We start from the raw sequence: 21,614 nt of genomic DNA on the forward strand, positions 1-21,614 counted from the left end.
ATGAATCTAAGAAATCACAATTTTTAAAGGAGCAGAAACTATAAGCTATCAAACTATATATGATACTTGGGCAACTACACATTGTTTCAAACTTTGGATATTTAAAGATAGATAGTGGATAGGAGCTTTAATCACAGGATATAGAAAGCATTACTTTCTAAAATGGCAGGATTTTTTTCCACAAGATTCCATTTTAAATCCAAGAGAGACAGATTATCATTTCCCTACACTATGACTATTCTTTCAATATTTAATTTTAAAATAATAGTTTACATTTATACAGCACACAAAAGTTATAGAATGAACTACATAAGATATTTCTTTTGATTTTCCCAAAATGGTAAAGTAGGGAGTAATAATAGCAAGAAATAAAAAGACTACGGTTAAATGTCAATACCATTGATGACAGCTTCAGGATGAAAATCCCTACAGACAATTTTACTTTTAAATATAAAACCTCATTTCTTACTATGCCATACTGTTACTCACATGAATGCGAAATATTCCAAAGACTTCACCTCCAAAGTGATTATATTCATTAAAAATTGTCACGACGAATCATGCCTTCTTTCATTCTTAGCAGTATGGGGGTGTTGAAGACAGAGATAACTTAATATATTGCTCATACAAAACAAGAATTCTTTTGACATTCCCATGCAAGTAACTGGCTTAAAGTTAGCTTTCATAAAATGTTATTTGAACTCATTAAAATAAAACAGTGCACACAATATTCTTATCTTTTTAAAATGTCCATTTGCTCATTATATAAATCTATATTAAAGCTTACATTCTTTAATAAGCTTCCACCATTTCCTTGTATAAACTAGTTGAATGAATTACACATAAAATTTAAGAGTTGATATTAAGTCTATCCTAATATTAGTTTTCTTAAAAGAAAGATTTCATAGTGTCATAACAAATTCCTGCTATTAGTTTAAAAAACAACAACTATTCTTGGCACTATCTTAATAGATATTTATCCTTCAAATTCTCCTATTCATAATCTGATGAAAATCAGATTATTTTTTAAATTATTAAAAGCCTTACCTTATATCTTAGTATCAATACAGTGTATTGGTTCCAAAGCAGAAGAGTGGTAAGAACTAGGTAATGGGGATTAAGTGACTTACCCAAGGTAACACAGCTAGGAAGTATCTGAGGCCAGGTTTGAACCTTGGACTTCCCCCATCTCTATGTCTAGCTCTCAATCCACTGACTGCACCACCTAGCCACCCCCAAAGTCAGAATATCTTTTAAGACACTAAAGTTTAGTATTAAGTGAATAATAAATGAATAATTCTGAATTTAAAGAGGAAGTAGAACATTCTCAATAGAAGTCCTACTCATATACCATAGAATGGCATGGAGTTATTAACTTTTGGGTTTCTAATGTTTTTTATTTTTAAAAAAAACTTGACCTTTAATTTCATCAGTATGAGAAATTGTTGATAAGGAAATTTTCCCTTCCAGTATATAGATGACCATCTACTCTGTAATTCTAGTCTTAATTGCCTAGGGCATTGAGAACAGGAATGTACAAGTTTTCCTGACTCTAAGATTGGTTTCTTTATCCACTATGTCATATGGTTTTTTGACCCTGGGTTTTTCAAGGCAATGGAAGTGGAATTCAAGATTCTATTTAAGGTAGAAAACAAAGAATCAAATTATGCCTTCTATCTTAGGATCAGCCTTGCCAATTATCAAATACTCAGTTGCCAGATTATGAAGACTTATCTTATTCCTGATTCCCGAACATTAGGTCATAGGTAGGCAGAAAAAGGGGACAGAATCATATACATTTAGGTATTAAGTGTTAGTGCTTTTTTAATAGTTATTAAACAAAGATCCCATGGCAGATGCCCTAAGGAAATGAGCCACATTTATGTTCACATTTTGAAAACCAAGTTTCTCTGTAAAAAAGGCCAGTAAAGGAGTCAGCAGAATTGTTTTTTTTTTCATGTCTAAAGAATAGAAGAAACATAATTTCATAAAATTTTTGATCATCATGCCTAGCATTGCTCACAAGAATTATGAAGAAACAGATCATTATAGAGATATGTAAAAAATGTATACTAAAATTTGTTGGATAATGAACTTGACAAAGTTATCTGATCTAAGTCAAAATACCCTGTGAATTCAATGAGATATTAAGCTTAGGGGGAAAGGGTAAAAACTATCAGAAAAAATCTAAGATAAATAAAAGAGGCCTCAAGTCTAAACATCATGAATACTTTCTTTAAGAAGAAATATGGAAGGTGCTCTAGATGATGATTATAGAATATCAAATAAGTGATGAAGACAGATACAATAAGTTGTCTATATGTAGGCAAATCGTCAACTAGTTGGAAAAAGGTTCAAAATTGGTAATGAATTAGAAGAAATGATACCTTCAATCAACCAATAAACACTTATTAAGCTCTTATTATGTACCAGGCCCTGTGCTAAGCAGTAGATCTATTTTTAAAAAGGCAAAAGATAGTCCCTGCCCTTTAGGAGCTTACAATCTAATGATGGAGGCAACAAAAAAACAAATATATGCAAAGTAACCTAGATAAAGAATAAGTTACAATTTTTTTTCTAAAAAAAAAAAAGGATAGCATTAAAATTAAGAGGAATTAGGGAAGATTTCCTGTAGAAGTTGGACTTTAAATGAAGCCAAGGAGGCTTGCAGTTGGAATTGAGTGGGGAAAGCTTTTCAATGGTGGAAAAATCAGAGAGAATGTGCAGACCTGAGAAATGGAGTGGCTAGTTCACTGAATAGTCAGGAGGCCAGTGTCACTGGATTGGAGAATACATGTTGGGGAGTAAGGTGGAAAGAAGACTAGAAAGATAGGAGAGGGCTAAGATTATGAAGGGCTTTGGATGCCAAAGAGAGCAGTTTGTATTCTTACCTTGAAGCAACAGGAAGTCACTGAAGTTTATTGAGTAGGGAGGTGACATGATCTGACCTACATTTTAGGAAAATCACTTTAGTGACTAAATGGAGAATGGATTGGAGCAAGGAGAGATTTGAGGCATGCTGGCTATTGGAGTAATCAAGTCATGAAGTGATGAGGACCTGCACCAGGATGGTAAGCAGTGTCAGAAAAGAGAAGGGGACATATTTGAGAGATTGTAGCAAGGGTGAAATGAGGAATCCTGGATGAATCCTAAATTGCAAGCTTGAGGGACTGGGTTCCTCAATATTCCGCAAAATGGCTCAATATGCAATATGCAATTACAAGCTGTCAACTCTGGAAAAAAAAGGAAAGTGAAAATCATAAAGACAATGACAATCAACCATTCATAGAAGAGTTTTGCTGAAGCAAAATAGTTACAAGGAAACAAAAAAAAAGGGGGTGGGTGGGTGGGCAAGTAACCTTATAGGCAGCTATTAAATTCATCTATTAGTAAAGACACTTTGGACAGGTGTGTGTAAAGGAACAATGAATTTGGTTTATATTTGAAAATGACGAAGAGATTAGGCTGATCTCAGTTGTGAAACTGTACTCTTAATGATTGCAAGCAACTCACATTATCAAAAAGTCTATCTCTTTATTAGCTGATGGTCTTACATATATGAATGCAAATCACTGAATTTTTATCTCAGAATTTCAGGTTACTAGTGGCATAAAAATCAGCAAAGACAAAAATCAAATGTGACTTATGAACAACATGGAAATAGGTTTTGTGTGATAAAACATGTATAACCCAGAAAACCCCCCACCAAAGATAAATTATCTATTTATCTATGTATGTATCTATCCCTATCTTTTGTGATTTTTTTTTATGCCACTTCCCATACACAACATATTATTGGTAAAATGCTTTATACCTATTTATACCTACCATACATTTTTCCATTTCCATTTGGGTAACATGCAACAGTATGAACTGCCTGGAATCATTAAGAGAGCTTCACAATTTCCTAAATGAATCCAGCTTAATCTCCTCCTTATTTTCAATTCTGAGTCCAGTACATTTTTTGTATATGGCGATATATCTATGTACATCTATATTTATATAACTGGAAAAAGAAGCTTGTCAGTCATGAACCAAGAGTGAGAGATGAGATGAACAGTCCAAGTACTGCAATGCTATCCATTCTCCTCACTAAAAATAAGAATTATAGAAAGATTTACAATATGATGGATCCTCATGAAATATTTATGGAAAACCATGGGCAAAAATTGTACAGTAGGAAATATCATAGAATTGTGATTTGTACCAGTGTAAGAAGTAGCCATAGTGATAGTTCCATGTAAGGAATTACTTATTTCTTACTATGTAGAAACTATTTATACCTGCGGAGTATCCCAAGTTGCCATCAGGTCATAGGTTCTGAGCCATAAAGGAACTCTGAGTTTTCTGAGGCCCAGAGAAGATATAGCAAACATCAGAATTAGGATTTGAACATAGTTCTCATGACTCAAGTGTTCTTCTGTACTATGTTAAATTTTTTTTATAGTGAACATAATCTTGAGAAAAACTTTTGACATAAACAACAGCCACTTAAATTTTCTCTCTCTGCTTTTATGGGTTCAATTATTATACCTATGTGAATGATTCCCACATCTACATATCCTCTTTTTTCTGAGGTTGCTAGTTGACCCAATGGATAGACATTTACTAGCTGTGTAAGGCTCATCAAGTCACTTAACTTCTAACCTAACTTAACGTCCAAGCTTCCTCAACTATAAAATAGAGATCATAGTGACACCTAAAGCCCGGGGTTGTTGTGAGAATCAAATATCTGTAAAGTACTTAACAGAGTGTTTGGCACAGATTAAGTACTTAATAAATTAATTTATTAATAAACGTTTCCCTTTCCTCCCCTTCCTTCTTTCTCCTGAGCTCCAGTCTTGCATTACCAACTGCCTCCTAGACATCTTCATTTGTATACTCCATGATATTTCAAACTTAACATGTCTAAAAAATAACTCATATTCCCTCTTAAATCCACTTCCTCTATTTCATTTAGGGCAATACCAAACTTATAGTCACTAGGTTTGAAACCTTGGAGCAAGGAACGAACTTAAAAAAATTCAGCAACTGTATTTCAGTGTATATTTTGTTTTCAGATATATCTTATTTTGTAAATCTAAATTTAAAAATATTCTAAGTCAGAGTCTAAAACACAAAAAGTCTTAAGAACTCCTTTCTTAAAGTAATACTGGTCTCTCCCTCCCTCATCCTTCAGATTATCAAGTTGTCAAGTCCAGTGAGGTATTCCTCCAAAACATCTTTTATATCTGCTTCCTTCTCTTCATTCAAACAAACATCACCACCCAGACCTATGGTATGCATGCCAAAGTGGCTCTGTGAGCCACTCCCTCCCTCCTACCAGTTTGTTACTAGAAAACTGAGGGACTCTGGCAGAACTGTTCCCCTCCCCCTCTCCACTGTGCCTAACATCTTTTCACATTCCCACCCTCTGCCCAGTAGCCAATGGGAATGCACGGGGGGGGGGGGGGGGGGGGGTTGAGTGGCTCACAGGCAGAAGAACTGGAGGGGATCAGAGTATTCAGGCCACTTCCCTCCCCCTCTCTACATTCACTCAGGACATTCCTCACTTCACCCACCCCTCCATCCAGCAGCCCAGTGGGAGTGCTTTCTTCCTCCCCAGTATGGAGGAAGGGTTGGGTGGAAGTGTACCCAGCATGTGGGGGTGGAAGGGGCATGGCACAGGATTGGGGGGAGGGGCCAGCACAGCACTTGGTCTGAGGGTTGGGATAGGGCTGGGGCCCAGCAATCCCTCTCTAAAAGGTTAGCCATCCCTGACTAAGGCTATTATAATTGGTAATTAATTGGCCTTCCTGTTCTTTCCTTTCCTCTAATACATCCTACAGAACTGATGAATTAACTACTAAAGCACAAATGTCACCATATCATAGCGAGGTAGTACAGGTGAACACTGGACTTGGAGTCAGTCCTGAGTTCAAATCCTATCTTAGACTCTTAATAGTTGTGTGCCCTAGGCAAGTCACTTAATTTTTGCTTGCCTCAGTTTCCTTATCTGTAAAAGAGAATTATGAGATAATATTGTAAATCATTTTGCCAACCTCAAAATGATAATAAATGCTAGCTATTATTATATCACTCTCCTGCTCAAGAAGCTTCAATAGCTTCCTGTTACCTCTAATTTAAAATACAAACTGCTCTGTTAAGAATTTAATGCCCTTGAATGGCTGAAAAAATTGTCGAATCTGATGGTGATGGAACACTACTATTGTGCTGAAAGGAATAATGAATTGGAAGAATTCCATGCAAACTGGAAAAACCTCCAGGAATTGATGCAGAGTGAAAGGAGCAAAACCAGGAGAATGTTGTACACAGAGACGGATACACTGTGGTACAATCAAACATAACAGACTTTTCTACTAGCAGCAATGCAATGAACCAGGACAACACTGAGGAACTTATGAAAAAGAACACTATCCACATCCAGAACTGTGGGAGCAGAAATGCAGAAGAAAAACATATGATCGATCACGTAGTTCAATGGGGATATGACTAGGGATTTCAATGTTAAAAGATCACTCCACTGCAAATATGAATAACAAGAAAATAGGTTTTGAACAATGATACCTGTATAACCCAGTAGATTTGCTTATTAGCTCCAGGAAGGAGGGTGGAGTGGGTGGGTAGAACATGAATCATGTAACAATGGAAAAATATTCTAAATAAAGAATTTAAGGCCCTTAAAAATCTGGCCCCCAACTGCCTTTCTGGACTCAATTCATGTTACTCTCCTTCAGGCAACTGATGTTCTAAACCAAACAGTCTACTCAATGACCCCCCTTTTCAAAATATTCTGTCTCTCATTTCTATGCCTTTGCATTTTCCATTTCAAGAATGCTTTCTTCAGCTCCATCTCTTGAGATCTCTAGTTCCTATTAAGGCTCAGTTCAGGTGCCATGTCCTACCAGAGTTGCTCCTGACATCCTATACCCAACCTTCACCTTAGCAACAAGTCATTCTTCACCCAAATTTTTATTTTATATGTACTTTATGTATATATTTCTACCTCTAAAAAGGTGAGAATTTCTGGAGTATATATTTTGTTGTATATTTCATCTAGTGATACCTCTTGCATAGTACTGCAGTACTCTTAGATTATACTGCAGGTGAGCAAATCATGACTTATCTAATTTGCACTGCAGTCTAAGAATCAAGTGTGGGGGCAGCTGGGTGTCTCAGTGGATTGAGAGTCAGGCCCAGAGACAGGAGGTCCTGGGTTCAAATCTTGCCTCAGACACTTCCTAGCTGTGTGACCCTGGGCAAGTCACTTAACCCCCATTGCCTAGCCCTTACCACTCTTCTGCCTTGGAACCAATACCCAGTATTGACTCCAAGACAGAAGGTAAGGGTTCTAATTAAAAAAACAAAAAATAATCAAATCTTTTTTTTCCTAACTATTGTCTAGGCATATATGTTCCCAGTTACCCATTCTGCATTTACACAGTTGATTTTCTGAATCCACTAGTAGGACCGTATATTTATCCTATTACATTTTATTAAATTTGGATCATGACTATAGCCCAGTGATAGCCAACTCTTTAAAGATTGAGTGCCCAAACTGCTATCCTCACACCACATGAGAGCCACTCCCTACTTACCCAGACAGGGGAAGGAGAAAATGCTCCCTTTGGGCTGCTGGGCAGAGGGGCAGATGATGAGAGAAATAAATGTCCTCAGGCATGGTGGAGAGGGGGAGGGAGGCAGCTCCCTCCAGCATATGTACCATAGAGCCAACATGGTTCTAACCTGTCAAGACCTTTTTTTAAATTAAAAATCCAGATTCTGTTACCAAATAAACCTATTATATGTTCCTATTTCAAATCTTTATTAAGTTGATCAGCATAGAAATATTTTCTTCTTTATAACAATTCTTTATTATAAGGGATGGCTATCTTGGAAAGGGTATGATATACTGGGAAATGTAGCTTATATAAATGAAAAAAATTACAATAAATTTTTATTTTTTTAAAGATTCTTGATTAGCATGGCAACTCAGACTTCATTCACATCACTAATAAATTACCGATTGGAACAATGTCGAGGCCAGATCCTCAATGCATTCTATTAGATTAACTCCCTCCAGAATATTATCAATCTATTAATCAATACTCTTTAAGTATGGTCATAAAGAAATGTGGTGATCTAGGAAGAATTATCTAAGAAACTTCTATGTCAGTGATATTAAATTATACAGGTCACAATCTCAGATTTTGGGAGCATTCTAGATCTCCAAGTCTCTGATCAACAGGCTTCCATATGTGTGTATAGCTATTTCTTGGATTGGATATTAGTATTAGAGGGTAAGAGAATAAAGTTCAGACTGACAGAGAGGTAGACAAACATGGTACACTTACATGCTATCTTTTATTTTTCCAAATGAATTGTAAATTACTTTAAGGCAAAAAAATACATTTTATCCCTCTTTAGGTCCCATATTGCTAAATAATACTTTATACAAAGTACACACAATAAAAAATTTTAACAGATCAAAAGAAAAAACTATTTCTAAAATTCTGGTACTGGTAACTAATTTTCCATTTAGTTCCTTAAGAAAAATTAATTTCATAATTGAGTGCTAATTTGAACTATTAACTTTATGTGTTTCTGTATACAGGCATTGTTAACAGTATTACACATAGTGAACAATATAAAAAAATAAAAAAATTCAAAAGCTTGTAAAAGTTCTAATTTGAGTCTCAATAGTGCCCAAGTCACAAAGATTTGCAATAAAGGTACATTATTCTGTTTGATAAGTTTTTTAATTTCTTTTCAAAGTTGTAAACTCATCTTATGTCTGCATTCTTCCTAAAAGTATCTTTTAAAAATCTTTTGTCTTGACCTACTCTGCTATACTATGAAACAAAGGGTGCCTTCTAACTTGGGAAATATTGCCTTTCAATGTGGAGTAGTCATTTATTTTTCAAATTCTAAGGAATATAAAGAGTCTATGAAATCTAAAAGAAAAAAGTCTTCTAAAATAATATTATAAAAAGACAGATTTTTGATCTGAAAGATAGACATAGGGAAAAAAAGAGGAATGGAAGGAGGGACTTTCCAGAAGAAAAGAATACCATAGACAAATGCATGTAAACAGGAAAGAGGAAGGTGTGCTTGGTGAAGAGTCCAAAGTCAGTTTGGTTATGAGTATGAGAATAATAGAAGCATGAATATTCTGAAACCAGCTTTAACAGGCTTACAAGAGCATTTAATAAAATTTCAAGGTGATCATTTACACAAAAGAAATCAGTAATTGCTACAAATCAGGACTTAATGTATTACTTTATTGATTTCTTAACTCAAGGAAATGTTATAAATACAACTTAAAAGGGTGAGGATACACATTTCTTTCAAAAGTTATCATCACCAGTACACCCCTGTAATGCTCTCTAAAAATTGCTTGAACAAGAGTGCTATAGAAGGCTCAGGGAATGAAATCATCAACAGACAGGAGGCTGATGAGAATCATAATAATTAGCATTTATATTGTGCTTGAAGATGTGCCAAATGCTCTACACCCATTATCTCACAACACCTGGAAAGACTACTAGGAATTATTAAATACCTATTAGAGGCCAGACCCCATGCTAACAACTGGGAATACAAAAGAAAAAAGAAAAAAAAACACTCTCTGTTGTACTCTTAATATATCATAGTCCAAAAGGAGAGCTAACACACCAAACACTATATACAAAACAGATATACATAGGATATATTGGAAGTTGTCTTGGAGGGAATGTATTAAAGTTAAGAAAGATGAGGAAAGGCTTCTTGCAGGAGGTAGGACCTGAGTTGAGACTTGAAGGAAGCTAGGGAAGATAGATGGCAGATATGAGGAAGGGAAATGTTTCTGAACACTGAAAACAATCAGGAGAGGGAGTGTCATGTTTGAAGAATGACAAGGAGGCTGAATTCATTGGATCAAAGAGTTCATGGGGAGAGGAGGGGAATTTATTGAGTAGGGAGATGACATGGTCAGAGCTTCACGTGAAGGTCAGAATAGAGGACGGATTGGAATGAAGAGAGTTAAATGAATTGAGACAAGGTGTGAGGTGATGAGCCACTGACAGAAAGGAGTATGGATATAGGGTGAGAGTGAGAGATAAGGTGGAAATGATGGGCTATTGCCAAATTGTGAAGGAGTTTAATTACCAGGCTACAAGAATTTAGATGTTTACTCCACAAGCAAAAAATAAATAAATGAATAAGCCATGTGGATACAAGAGGCATTAAAGTTTAAAAAATGAAAGTAAATAGGATGAAATGGATGTGGGAGTCACTGAAGGCTATTTGAGCAGAACAAACAAGAGGTAATAACAGACTAATCCAGGGTAATCTCAGTGGGAGTGGACAAAGGAAAGAATGAATTCAAGAAACTATTTTTAAAAATGTAATTACATTTTACTTTTGTTCAGAAAGAATGGAAATCTTCATTTCAGGCATCTGTTCTAAGATGAGAAAAAATGGTACATCAGGTATTTTTGCTGCAATAACTTATTCTCTGACTTGGCAAGAAACACTGGAGTACCACACAACATGGTCATTTGGTCATTTTCATTGAAGTAATAATTATTCTCTGATATGTCTAAAATCTCTGGAATATTGATTGAAATTACTGTTAATAAAATCTGAAGGAGGTCCTTCTGTGCAGAGGCAAAGAAGATTTTAAATTATCCATAATTGTTAATTACCCACTAGATGATAAAGGAACATGCTCTTGATGTTTCTAATAGGTAGAAAAGGCATGGTTAGGTAACTGCCACTCCCCTCCCCACACTAGTGTGAAAGCAAGAGACAATCAATAGCAGTGTGAGTTTATGATGACAAAGGCTATGAGCAGGTGTGCCTAATTTGAGCTTGCCCTTAAAGTGAACTTTGATGAGGAAGGAAGTAATAATGAGGACAATCAATGTTCAGAAACAGGTACTCTCAAGCCTGTAAAATTAGTTTACTATGTGCATACTGGGTCATAGTGCTCTGTAAATAGAGTAATCCCAGTATCCTGGGTATAACCATATATTCCCAGGATCCAGATTTGTTGGAATGTATTACATCTTAACAGAAGCTTTTTCAACATAGAAAATAAAATTTGCAATACCAAATAAAAGAAGGCCTGAGGTTGGATGAAGATTAGATTTTGGGTGAAGGAGGATGACAGACCAACAGCTTGGAGAATGATTGAATGAGTATTCCTGAAAGTGGATCAATCTACCAACAATTATCTATTCAGCACTTACTATGTGTTAGGCATTGTGCTAAGCCACTGTATAAACATATAGAATTAAACAATACCTGCTTGAAACCGGTAAAGATTCTTTACCCTGGGTTTTGGGGGAATGTCGAGGTCTCCTACTGCTAAATATTTTTGTTATGGCAAGTTATCTTTGCATATGCACAAAAAATTATAATGGTAGTAAAAATATCATGTTTAGCAATGAGCAAAAATGATATGAAGGCTATTCAAAACAACTACAGAAATACTGATTCCACAACAGAATTCTGGTCTATGTGTTTTATGTAAAAATGTCACCTCTGACAAGTCGACTCTGAATAGACTTAAATTTTCACTTTATAGCAAATATCAGTGCCACTAATAAATCTTAATTCAACAAACTATCATGTATATAAATTTTCTATCTAACTATACAAATGAATAAAGATCATACAATACTATTAACAGTTTTCTTTTAAAAATTTATAGCATCCCTTTAGCTAAGTATAGTTTTTTTAGTACTACATATTTTATATCAAATATTGTCAATTAAATATATCACAAAAGATGTTTGTTTTTATTCAGACAAATTAATCAAAGATTTTGGGGGATTTATTATTATTGAATATTTGGGATTTTCTTTTAACATTCTAAATCCACTAATTAGCGGGTGTTAAAAAACATCCAGTTCAGCTCAGGATGCAATGTTGAGTTATGGGGGTACCATGAGTCAATTATCAAAAGAAGAGAAAAACAAAACAAAACAAAACCCCAAAAATATAAAGAGAAAAAAATGGAAGAAAGTTAAACTTTTGGTAGAAAGAAAAAAAATTCAAATCAGAAAATACCAAAATCTATGTATATAAAATGTTGAGTAATCAAGAATAAATGAATAAATTCATAATAGGCCCTTGTATTATGGTTCAATAAATTTCTATCCCACAAGTCTGTAAGACAGAATGCAGTAATATTTCACTTACCCATTTGCAGCCAAGATTCAAGCACTGATTTCCTATATCCCAAAAAATATTTTTTTTAATAAAGCATAAGTAAAAACAATGCCTATTTTGTATTTAGAGTATCTTCATTTCTACATTTATTAGTCTCACTCTTTGCAGTGACCCTTTTTCCTTCAAGTCACTTAATCTCTCTAGGCCTTAGTTTTTTTCCTCAGCCATAAAATGAGATTGGAACAAATGATTTCTAAGGACCCTTTGCAGCTCAGAATCCTATGACATCCATTTTAACCTGAGAGCTACAAATCAGTTTTTCCCCCAGAAATCTATCTTTGCTTTTGCTGATCAATAACAAATTATCCCCTGCCATTCTCCTTTTCTTTATCTTTCCATTTGCCTTTCTGAAGAGGTAAATCATGTTACAAAAATACAAAGGATTAAAAATTGTGGTAAATTCTTGGTTCATCAGCAGAAATTCAAATCACTGATCTGTCTTCAATGTATGATATTTTAAAAAACATAATTGAGGACATGTATGACAAGAAAAAGGAAAGGGCTAACAATGTATTGGAAACGAGAGACAATGGATGAAAGTTCCAACGTAGCACTTGGGGGGCTAGATGAATCCCCAGTGAAGGACTTACAGAAAGATACATTCAAGAATCACACAGGATAAAATAGCATATAGGGGTTCCAAGACATATTAAGAGAAAGAAATATCCATACTGAATCTCACTAAATCACTAAAATATGATTATACTGGCAGGAAAAATGCTAAATGAAAAGTTTTCAAATGAATATAACACATAGCAAAGGTTTGAATAACAAATCTGGACTTCAAAAGGCTTTGGGGTACTTGGGGTACACCACAGTACTTGGCTCCATGATAGCTTTAAAAGTGGTTCCATAATAATTAATAAAATACTATTAATAAAAACTGTAGATTATATGAATATCACTTTATATACATTTGTTAATTTTATCCTCACAACAATCCTATGATACAAGTATAAATATTATCATATCCATTTTACAGATTAGGAAACTGAGCCTTAGAAGCTTGAACCTGATCATACAACTAGCAAGAATCAGAAATCACACCTTTAATTCAGATCTTTCACAGGAAAACCAATAATTTTCTTGCTATAGGTCCTGGGCCAGGCATAAAGCAAAGTTCCAGACTATCCCTGGGACAGAAATTTCTACCAAACCAAGAAGCCCCAGCACCACTGCCTTGTACTTGGGAAGTCTTTCCTAAGAACTATCTCACCAACCAGAATTTAAAATTAATTCACAGACTGACTGCATTCTATATAAATATATGTAGTGTTAAATCTTATTATATGGACATAGTATCTACTACCATGCATGCTGACTGTATAATAAACAATGTCATTAAAAACAACATTATATAGAAGTATGTATATACTCCCCCCTCCCTCCTTTCTAAGAGCTACCATTCATGTTCAATTTTCTTTTATTTGTTACAAAAAGTCAACTGATTACAGGACTTCAGCTGAACAGAAACTATTCAGGTTCTGTTTCAGAGACTCAGTATCATTAGGGGTAATGCAGTTGGTACCAAAGTTTACTTAAGAAAGCCTCAGCAAGCCATACCCAAGTTGGTATTCAGAGAAAGGCACACATTAGGATTCTAAAGGTTAAATAGGAGCAGAGTATTCAATTCTAGGCTTCCCTAGAAATTCTAAACTACTCCAGAAATGTACAATGAGGCTATTCTGATTTAGTTCTGCCAAGGGAAGAGGAAAAGAAGAAAGATAAATTGTGCCCCATCCTTAAAATGTATGCTATCATCTTTATTATCATCACAGAATTTTAAAAATGAAATATTATAAGTCATCTAATCCAACAACACAATCAAAGCAGGAATCTCCCCTATAGCACCCAGGTAGTAAATTCCTGGGATGAGAATCCAAAAGTGTTTAGAAGAAGGCCTTTCACTAACTATTCTACTCTCTATAACCATTCCTAAGACTCTGATTTTCCTAAATTAGTCTCTAGTTCTCAAACGTTTATGATAGATTTCTACAAAGGATCCTAGATTTATTTTGCAATGTCAAATGTCTGCAAGATGACCCCAGATCCCCAGCATGTGGGGAGGCAACTGTGACCTGGAAACACGGAGGGGTGGGGGTGGGGGAATCAATCAACAAACATTTATCACTATGTGCAGGGGACATCACTACAAATAAAAAGAATGAAACAATCCCTACTCTCAACATTCTAATGGGGAAAACGATAAGAACATAAGTAGAGTCAGAAATAAGAGAATAAATAAGAGACAGAAAGAGAATAAATACAAGGTAATTAGGAAAGAAAAATACTTAGTAATTAAGGGAGTTCAAGAAATGTTTCATGTACAAACTGTTACCTACGTTGCACCTGAGAAAAAAAGATGTATTCAATGAGGTGAAGATAAGAAGGAAGTAAAATCAAGGAAGGAATGAGAGATGGCCAGTGCTACAGCATAAAGGCAGGAGACGCAGTGTCATGGGCAAGAAACAGAAAGAACAGTTTGGTTGAATCACAAAGTGCTGAAAGGGGAATAATGTAAAATGAGATCAGGTGGGGTTTAAAAGAAATTGAACACTTTATATTTCATCCTAGAGGCAATAGGGAGTCAAAATAAAACATAAAGAATTACTCCGTAAAAACAAACTAACAATCATGTAATTTCTTTGCTTTCTCTGCACACAGATGTTATGATAATCATTTCTGAGATACGTAGAATATTCAGTCAGTCAATACTTATTAAACACCTAACCTATATATGTAACAGGCACCATGCTAAGTATTGGGGATATAAATATAAATTTGTTTAAATTTATTCACCAAATTCCATATTAAAACTTCATATACAAAATAGCTTAATATATTAAAACAAATGTGGTACAACTTGTCAAAGATTCTGATAAATAACAAATACCTTAAAAAAAATTATTTTCTAGGAGTCCTATAAAATGTACCATAGGCTCCCCCTACTGGTTATGAAAGTCTTTACCGAAGAACAAAAACTAGGCAAATGTTATGTTAAATATAAACTCGATAAATTTTATTTAAATAAATATAAATTCCTGACAAATAATAACAATCAGACCACAGGGTAAACTTTCCATTAAAACCTAATATTTAAACTACTTACATTTTAAGAAAAGATAACAGCCCTACAACAGTGATGGCGAACCTCTTGGAGACCAAGTAGCCAAACTGCACGTCACACGTGAGCTAGCCCCTTATCCCAGACAGGGGAGGGAAGAAGTGCTCCCATTGGGCTGCTGGGCAGAGGGGAAGGACATGAGAGAAATGTCTTCAGGCATGGTGGAGAGCGGGAGGGGAATAGCCTCATGAGTGCCATCGGTTTGCCAACATAGCCCTATAAGCAGGCTTTTAAACAAAATTTTTATAAATTTGTTCTGTTTTCTTTTGTGAATCTGGCTGTGTACTTATGAAGCTGTACTGTCTCCGTTAAAATGAGTATAGTCACTATATATGCTGATTTTATGCTTTTAGTTTTCATTTCATTTAAGTCCTTCCACACTGTTGTTCTTTTTCTTATTTTTATACCACAAAGGAACAGACAGAGGCAGTCTTGGAGACAAGTGTTATCTTAGGAACATGTTAAACAATAGCTTCAGGACCATGAGTAATTTAGAAGAGTTGCAACTGCCCACACTATTAAAATTACAGGTCTTGCAAAAAAAAAAAAATAATCCATATGCCATAATTTAATTAGTCATTTCTTCATAGCTGAATTTACTGGTTGCTTCCAAATATTCAGTAATACAAATAAAATAACTATGATATGTTTTTGTATATGTTGGTCTCTGTTTTCTTTTCATTTTAATACTCTTTATAATATTCTTGGACTGCTGGGTTCAAGTGTATAATCATTTTATGACATTCAAGGTACAATGCCAGATTGATCTCCAAGAAGTCTGTAGTGGGGCAGCTAGGTGGTTCAGTGAATAGAGTGCCAAACCTGGAGAAAAAGGGTCCCACGTTAAAATCTAGTCTCAGATACTTCCTAGCTATGTGGCCCTGGATTTAAGTCACTTAACCCCTACTGCCTAACCCTTAGCATTCTTCAGCCTTCGAATTAATACATAGTGCTGTTCTAAGACAGAAAGCAAGTGTTAAAAAAAAAAATCTATAGTAATCTATCCTACCTACATGGTTTGGTGGATGAAGTTCCAGGTCTGAAGTCAGGAATATCTAAATACAAATCCAACCTCAGATACAATGTGTGACCCTGAGCAAGTCACTTAACCTCTCTATGCCTCAGTTTCCTTAACTTTTAAATGGGATTAACAGTAGGGTCTATCAGAGCATTGTCCTGAGGATCACAAGAGAAATTTGTAAAGTGCTTAGCATTGGTGTCTGGCACATAATAGGAAATCTATCTATCCATTCATCCATTTTTCCATTCTCCCTTCCTCCCTCCCTTTATGTACAAAAAAGAATTAAAGTGCCAAATTTCTTATAGCCTTTGTAACAATGAATAACTTTCTATTTTGTCCCTAAATAGTATAATGTGATCTCTTAAGTTCATCTTGGTTTGGATTTCTATGATTAAGAAATCTCAATTATGTTTCATTTAGTTATTAATTGTACTTGGGAAGTTTGAACTGATAAGAGTTAAATGAGTAGAATTAAGACAATTTACATAATTACTTTAATGAGGTAAAGTTAAACAACTCTGAAAGGCTACAGAAATCTTATAGTAAAAAAATCATGATTTATAAAGATTGATGATGAAAGATGCTTACTGGCTCTCAACAGAGATGGCAGAATAAAGGGACAGAATGAGCTTTACATATTGGAACATGCTCAAGGTGTTGATTTGTTTTGTTTGATTATGCTCATTTGCAAAAAGGGTGGGCTTCTGAGGTGGGGGGGGTTAGTGACTATGAATGTGTATAGATGAAAAGAAAGAACAATTAAACATTAGACAAATAAAACAAAAAGATTAGGAGACAACTGGCAGTTTTGTTTCTATATTATTAAATTTAATAGATGCTTAAAAAACCAAGCCCATGATTTTATACCTGGTCCTTTTTTGTTGTTCTTTTTTTATATAATGAAATGGTTGAAAAAACTTTGTATTTCTTCCCTCAAACATGATTTGTTCACATTCTTTGACCATTTCTCTAATGGATGGCATTACTCTTAAGCATATACACATTATATAAACATGAATATCAATTCTTCATAAGACCTGGATGTTAGATCTTTAATCTATTTATTGCAAATATTTTCCTCAATGTTTCTTTTCTTTACACTTTAGGAATTTTGCTTTTTGTCATACAAAATTCACAACTGGGCATAGAATTAAACAGGTAGAAAAAAGCAGCCTGGTCTGCCTGTGGAAAATTGCAGGGCTAATTTACTGACTCCAAACTTCTTCCTAAAACAAGGGCTCATCTTTTTAATACAATACTCATATGGATGCCAACTCATGGAACACTTTTAACTTTGAAGAATTAAAACAATATCAACAGAGGACAATGAAGAGATTCATGATGGGTGTGAGCAGACTGTAATATGTAATAACTGTGAAGATGTGGGGTAAAGGATATTATTGAAAATGTATGAACAAAAAGGAAGATGGGCTCCTCAGGTGCTGAGACAAAGAATTACTGCTGGACAGAATATGAGCTTCATTGCTATCTTTACAATGTCAAAAGAAAGTGAAAGATTTCAACATAGTAAACCTCTATTAGTAAACTTATGGGAGGGCATGGCTAAAAAGCTGCACTGGATGGGCAATAATCTTCTATATCAACAGCAGGAACATTCATATTGATAAGATCACAAAAACATTTGAGTAGGTGAGTAATGCAAAAAAGATCTGTCTTTGTATATATTCCAAACATTGATTTTGTCTCCAAAATTCTTTTGTTTGAAAAAAACTTTTCCCCCTTTGTAACTGAGATATTATTCTTTTCTTCTATTTTATTGAGTTTCTTTTTATATTACAGATCCAGATAGTTTATTAATAGTATGTGTTGTGAAATACGGATCTAATACAGTAATTCAATTTTCCCATATATTTTTCTTCAGATGACTCCATTTCCCAATGTTTGAAAATCATTAATTTATCTAACTCTAATCTCTTATATTACCTTAGGTCTTGTTTCTCTATTCTTTCCTATGGATCTTTTTCTATGTTTTTGCAGGTAACAGACAATTTTATCAACAGAATATAACCTCCTTGAAGACCATCTGCTGTCTTTGTGTCCCTAGACACTAGCACAGTGCCTTACCTAAAGCAGAATCATAGTGTTTGGTGAATTGAACTGAATCATTACTTTTTTATATTCTGAAACCTGGCAATACAATTCCCTCTCCATCTATGCTCTTTTTCAGAGTTCCACTGCATATTTTGCCTATATAAATTTCATATTAATTTTTAAAGCTTTGTCTAATTCTATTAAGTGAAATCTTGGCATTTTGTTTTATATTACATAAAATCTTTAAATAAATTTGGGAAAGTGAAGCATTTTCATTGGCAGAGGCCCAAGTGTAAGATGAATAGGATGTTTTTTCCTGGCAACAGACAGTAGGGGGAGCTGCTTGATTCTTACTTTGTTCCTATATTTTCTACAAAGGAGACTGTTCTTTATCCTAGAAATGTCAAGACTAAAACAAATGTCAGAGATGATGTCCAAGATAAGGAGCTAGTAAGAGAATACTTAACTGCTCTTAATGAATACAAGTCAATCTGGACCACATGAATTATATATACTTTGGTCTGAAAGAAATAGCAGGTATGATTGCCGAGTGACTATCTGAAATTTCTAAGATTATAGAAAACAGGAAAGATACCTTAAAAATGGGCAAAGGTGGACATGATTTTCAAAAAAGGAAATAAAACCAAGTCTACAAATTACAGACCAATGAATCTGACTTCTATTCCTGAGAAAATTCTAGATCAGGAAAGAGATGGTTGACAAATATTTAGAAAAAGAAGTAATAGTTTTTTAAAAATCTGATAGCTTCATTGATAATAGGTCAGACCAAACCAAGTTTCATTTCCTCATTATAGAAAAGTTAAACTAGTATAAGGAAATGTTGTAGATATAGTTTTCTTAGATTTTAGCAAAAGCCTTCTCATAAAGTATCATTCTCATGGAAAAGAGGTCAGATAATGGATTAGATAATATTATAATCAGATGCACTCAAAACTAGTTGGATGGCTGGACTCAAAAAGTAGTTGTGAGATATAATGTCAATATGGTAAGAGCTCTCCAAGGAGTAGTACCCCAAAGATCTATGCTGTTTAAAATTTTATCAGACATGTAGAAAAGCTTAGGTAGAATGCTTATCAAATTTATGGATGGCACTAAGATGGGAGGGAGAGCTCACATGGTGGATAACAGAATCAGGATCCAAAAAGCTAGGGCACTGGCTGAATCCAATTAGATCAAATTCAAGAGAGATTTAAAAAAAAATTTTTTACACTTAATATAAAAAAATCAATTTCACAAGTGGCATGGTTAAATAGTAGTTGTTCTGGTAAGGACCTGAAAGTCTCAGTGAACTATAACCTCCATATGAGTTAGCAATGTGATGTGGCAAGCCAAAAACCCAATTTGATTTTGGGCAGATTAAGAGAGGCACAGTTTCTAGGAAGAGAAGTAATCTAATATACTATGTTCTCATCAGCCCTCATCTGGAGTACTGCATTCAGTTTGGGGCACCACATATTAAGAAGGACACTAATAGAAACTGGAGAGCATACAGAAAAGAATTATAGGTTGGGGAGGCCTTGAATCCATGTCACTTAGGTGGCATAGTAGAGCACTGGGCATAGTGGATGGAGCACTGAGAGTCAGGAAGACCTGAGTTCAAATCTAACTGCAGAAACTGATTAGCTATGTGACCTGTGGCCACTTATTTAACTTGTGTCTGCTTAAGTTTCCTCAACAGTAAAACAGGGATAACAACACCACCTACCTTACAAGGTTGTTGTGAGAATTAAATGAGATAAGATCTATAAAGCACTTAACACAATGCCTGGCACAAAATAGGCATTTAATGAATGCTTGATCCCTTCTCTGACCTCTTGTATGAGGAACTGTTGAGGGAACTGAACATATGTAGTCTGGAAAAGAGACAATTCAGGAGACATGATAGCTGTATTCAAATATGAGAGGGCCTGTCATGTGGAGAAAGGGTTAGACTTGATCTATTCCACCCCAGAGGAGAGAATGAAGAGCAATGCAGGGTAGTTGCAAAGGTCAATTTAAGGGTGACACCAAGAAAAACTTCCTGACAATTTGAGCTGCCCAAAAGTAGAATGGTCTTCAAGTGCAGGCTGGACAGTCACTTGTTAGGCATGTTATGACAAAGATTCTTTTGGTCATTGAGGTCATCCAACTAAAACATATTCTAGTGCTTAAATTATATAATTTTGGTATGTGACTGTCACAAGAGTGATTATGGAATGAGCATGAGACTCTGGCCCTCCTGAACCACTCCAGAAGATTAATTCTTCTGCTGTCCTCAGTAATATCCAAATTTTATTATTGAAAATACCCTGTAAATTTCTCTTTCAGTCTTTTCTTTTTCAATTTTAGTTATTAAAACCATTTCATCTGAGAGAAGTAATTGGGAAGCCTACTACTTTTCTCTGTTTTCAAACATTCTACTACATAATAATTATTTGTTCTTTAACAATTTGGTAGATTCATTTTGTGATTCTGCCTGGTTCTGGAGCCTTTCTGCAGGGTAGCATAAATTTATTCTTATTCTAATAATTCATTATAAATTGTTATATTTAGGAATCTACTTCCTCTATGTTGATTTTTATAGTTTTTGTTTTTTAAAAAGTCTCCCATTTCTTTAAAATTTTTAAATTCTGAAATTTACAAACATAACCAAATTAGCCAACTTCTAATTTTCTTGACATATTTTTCTCTTCTTTCTTTAAAATTTTGGTAATTTGCATTCTCTATTCTGTTTCTTACTAGACTGCTAAAATTCATGAATTCTGTTTTTCTTTTTAAAAAGTTTGGTTCTGGTTAGCTTTAAATGTTTATATATATTCAACTTGAGAAATCACTGGTCTTATCTTTGTTATTTATCTTTTTTTGCTGAAATACTGTTTTGTTTTTCTTCTAAACTTAAGTATAATCAACTAACAAGATTTCTTTCTTAGTATTTAATTGTTATAGATTGGTCTCTTACTATAGTTTTGAGTCTTATAGATTGTAATATGCAATATCTAGATTGCCATTATTACTTATAATTTGGTTTTTTACCATTTCCTTTTTAACAAAGGTACTGATTTAGTTATTACCACATGAACCTCCATATTTTACTCACAGTATTACTCATTTCTAGCTTTATTTTTACTCTTTTAATTAAATTTACCCATTCTTCTATGTAATAGGATATGTAATAAAATTCCAAAAATAGATATATAT

The 21,614-nt window shown here is 34.4% G+C and overlaps 1 protein-coding gene across 8 annotated transcripts in view; it reads right to left on the reverse strand.

The window, feature by feature from the left end:
- Positions 1-21,614, reverse strand: part of INIP (INTS3 and NABP interacting protein) — a 51,008-nt gene that overhangs the window by 22,497 nt on the left and 6,897 nt on the right. For 3 of the 8 annotated variants that reach the window (XM_007498149.3, XM_007498150.3, XM_007498151.3), the window contains one exon: positions 12,190-12,221. The exons of the other annotated variants lie outside the window; for them this stretch is intronic. In XM_007498149.3, the coding sequence (XP_007498211.1) occupies positions 12,190-12,221 (32 nt within the window). The remainder of the gene's footprint in view (positions 1-12,189; positions 12,222-21,614) is intronic. 8 annotated transcript variants of the gene reach the window in all.

This window comes from Monodelphis domestica, chromosome 7, assembly GCF_027887165.1.
Source record: "Monodelphis domestica isolate mMonDom1 chromosome 7, mMonDom1.pri, whole genome shotgun sequence".
Classification (NCBI taxonomy): Eukaryota; Metazoa; Chordata; class Mammalia; order Didelphimorphia; family Didelphidae; genus Monodelphis; species Monodelphis domestica.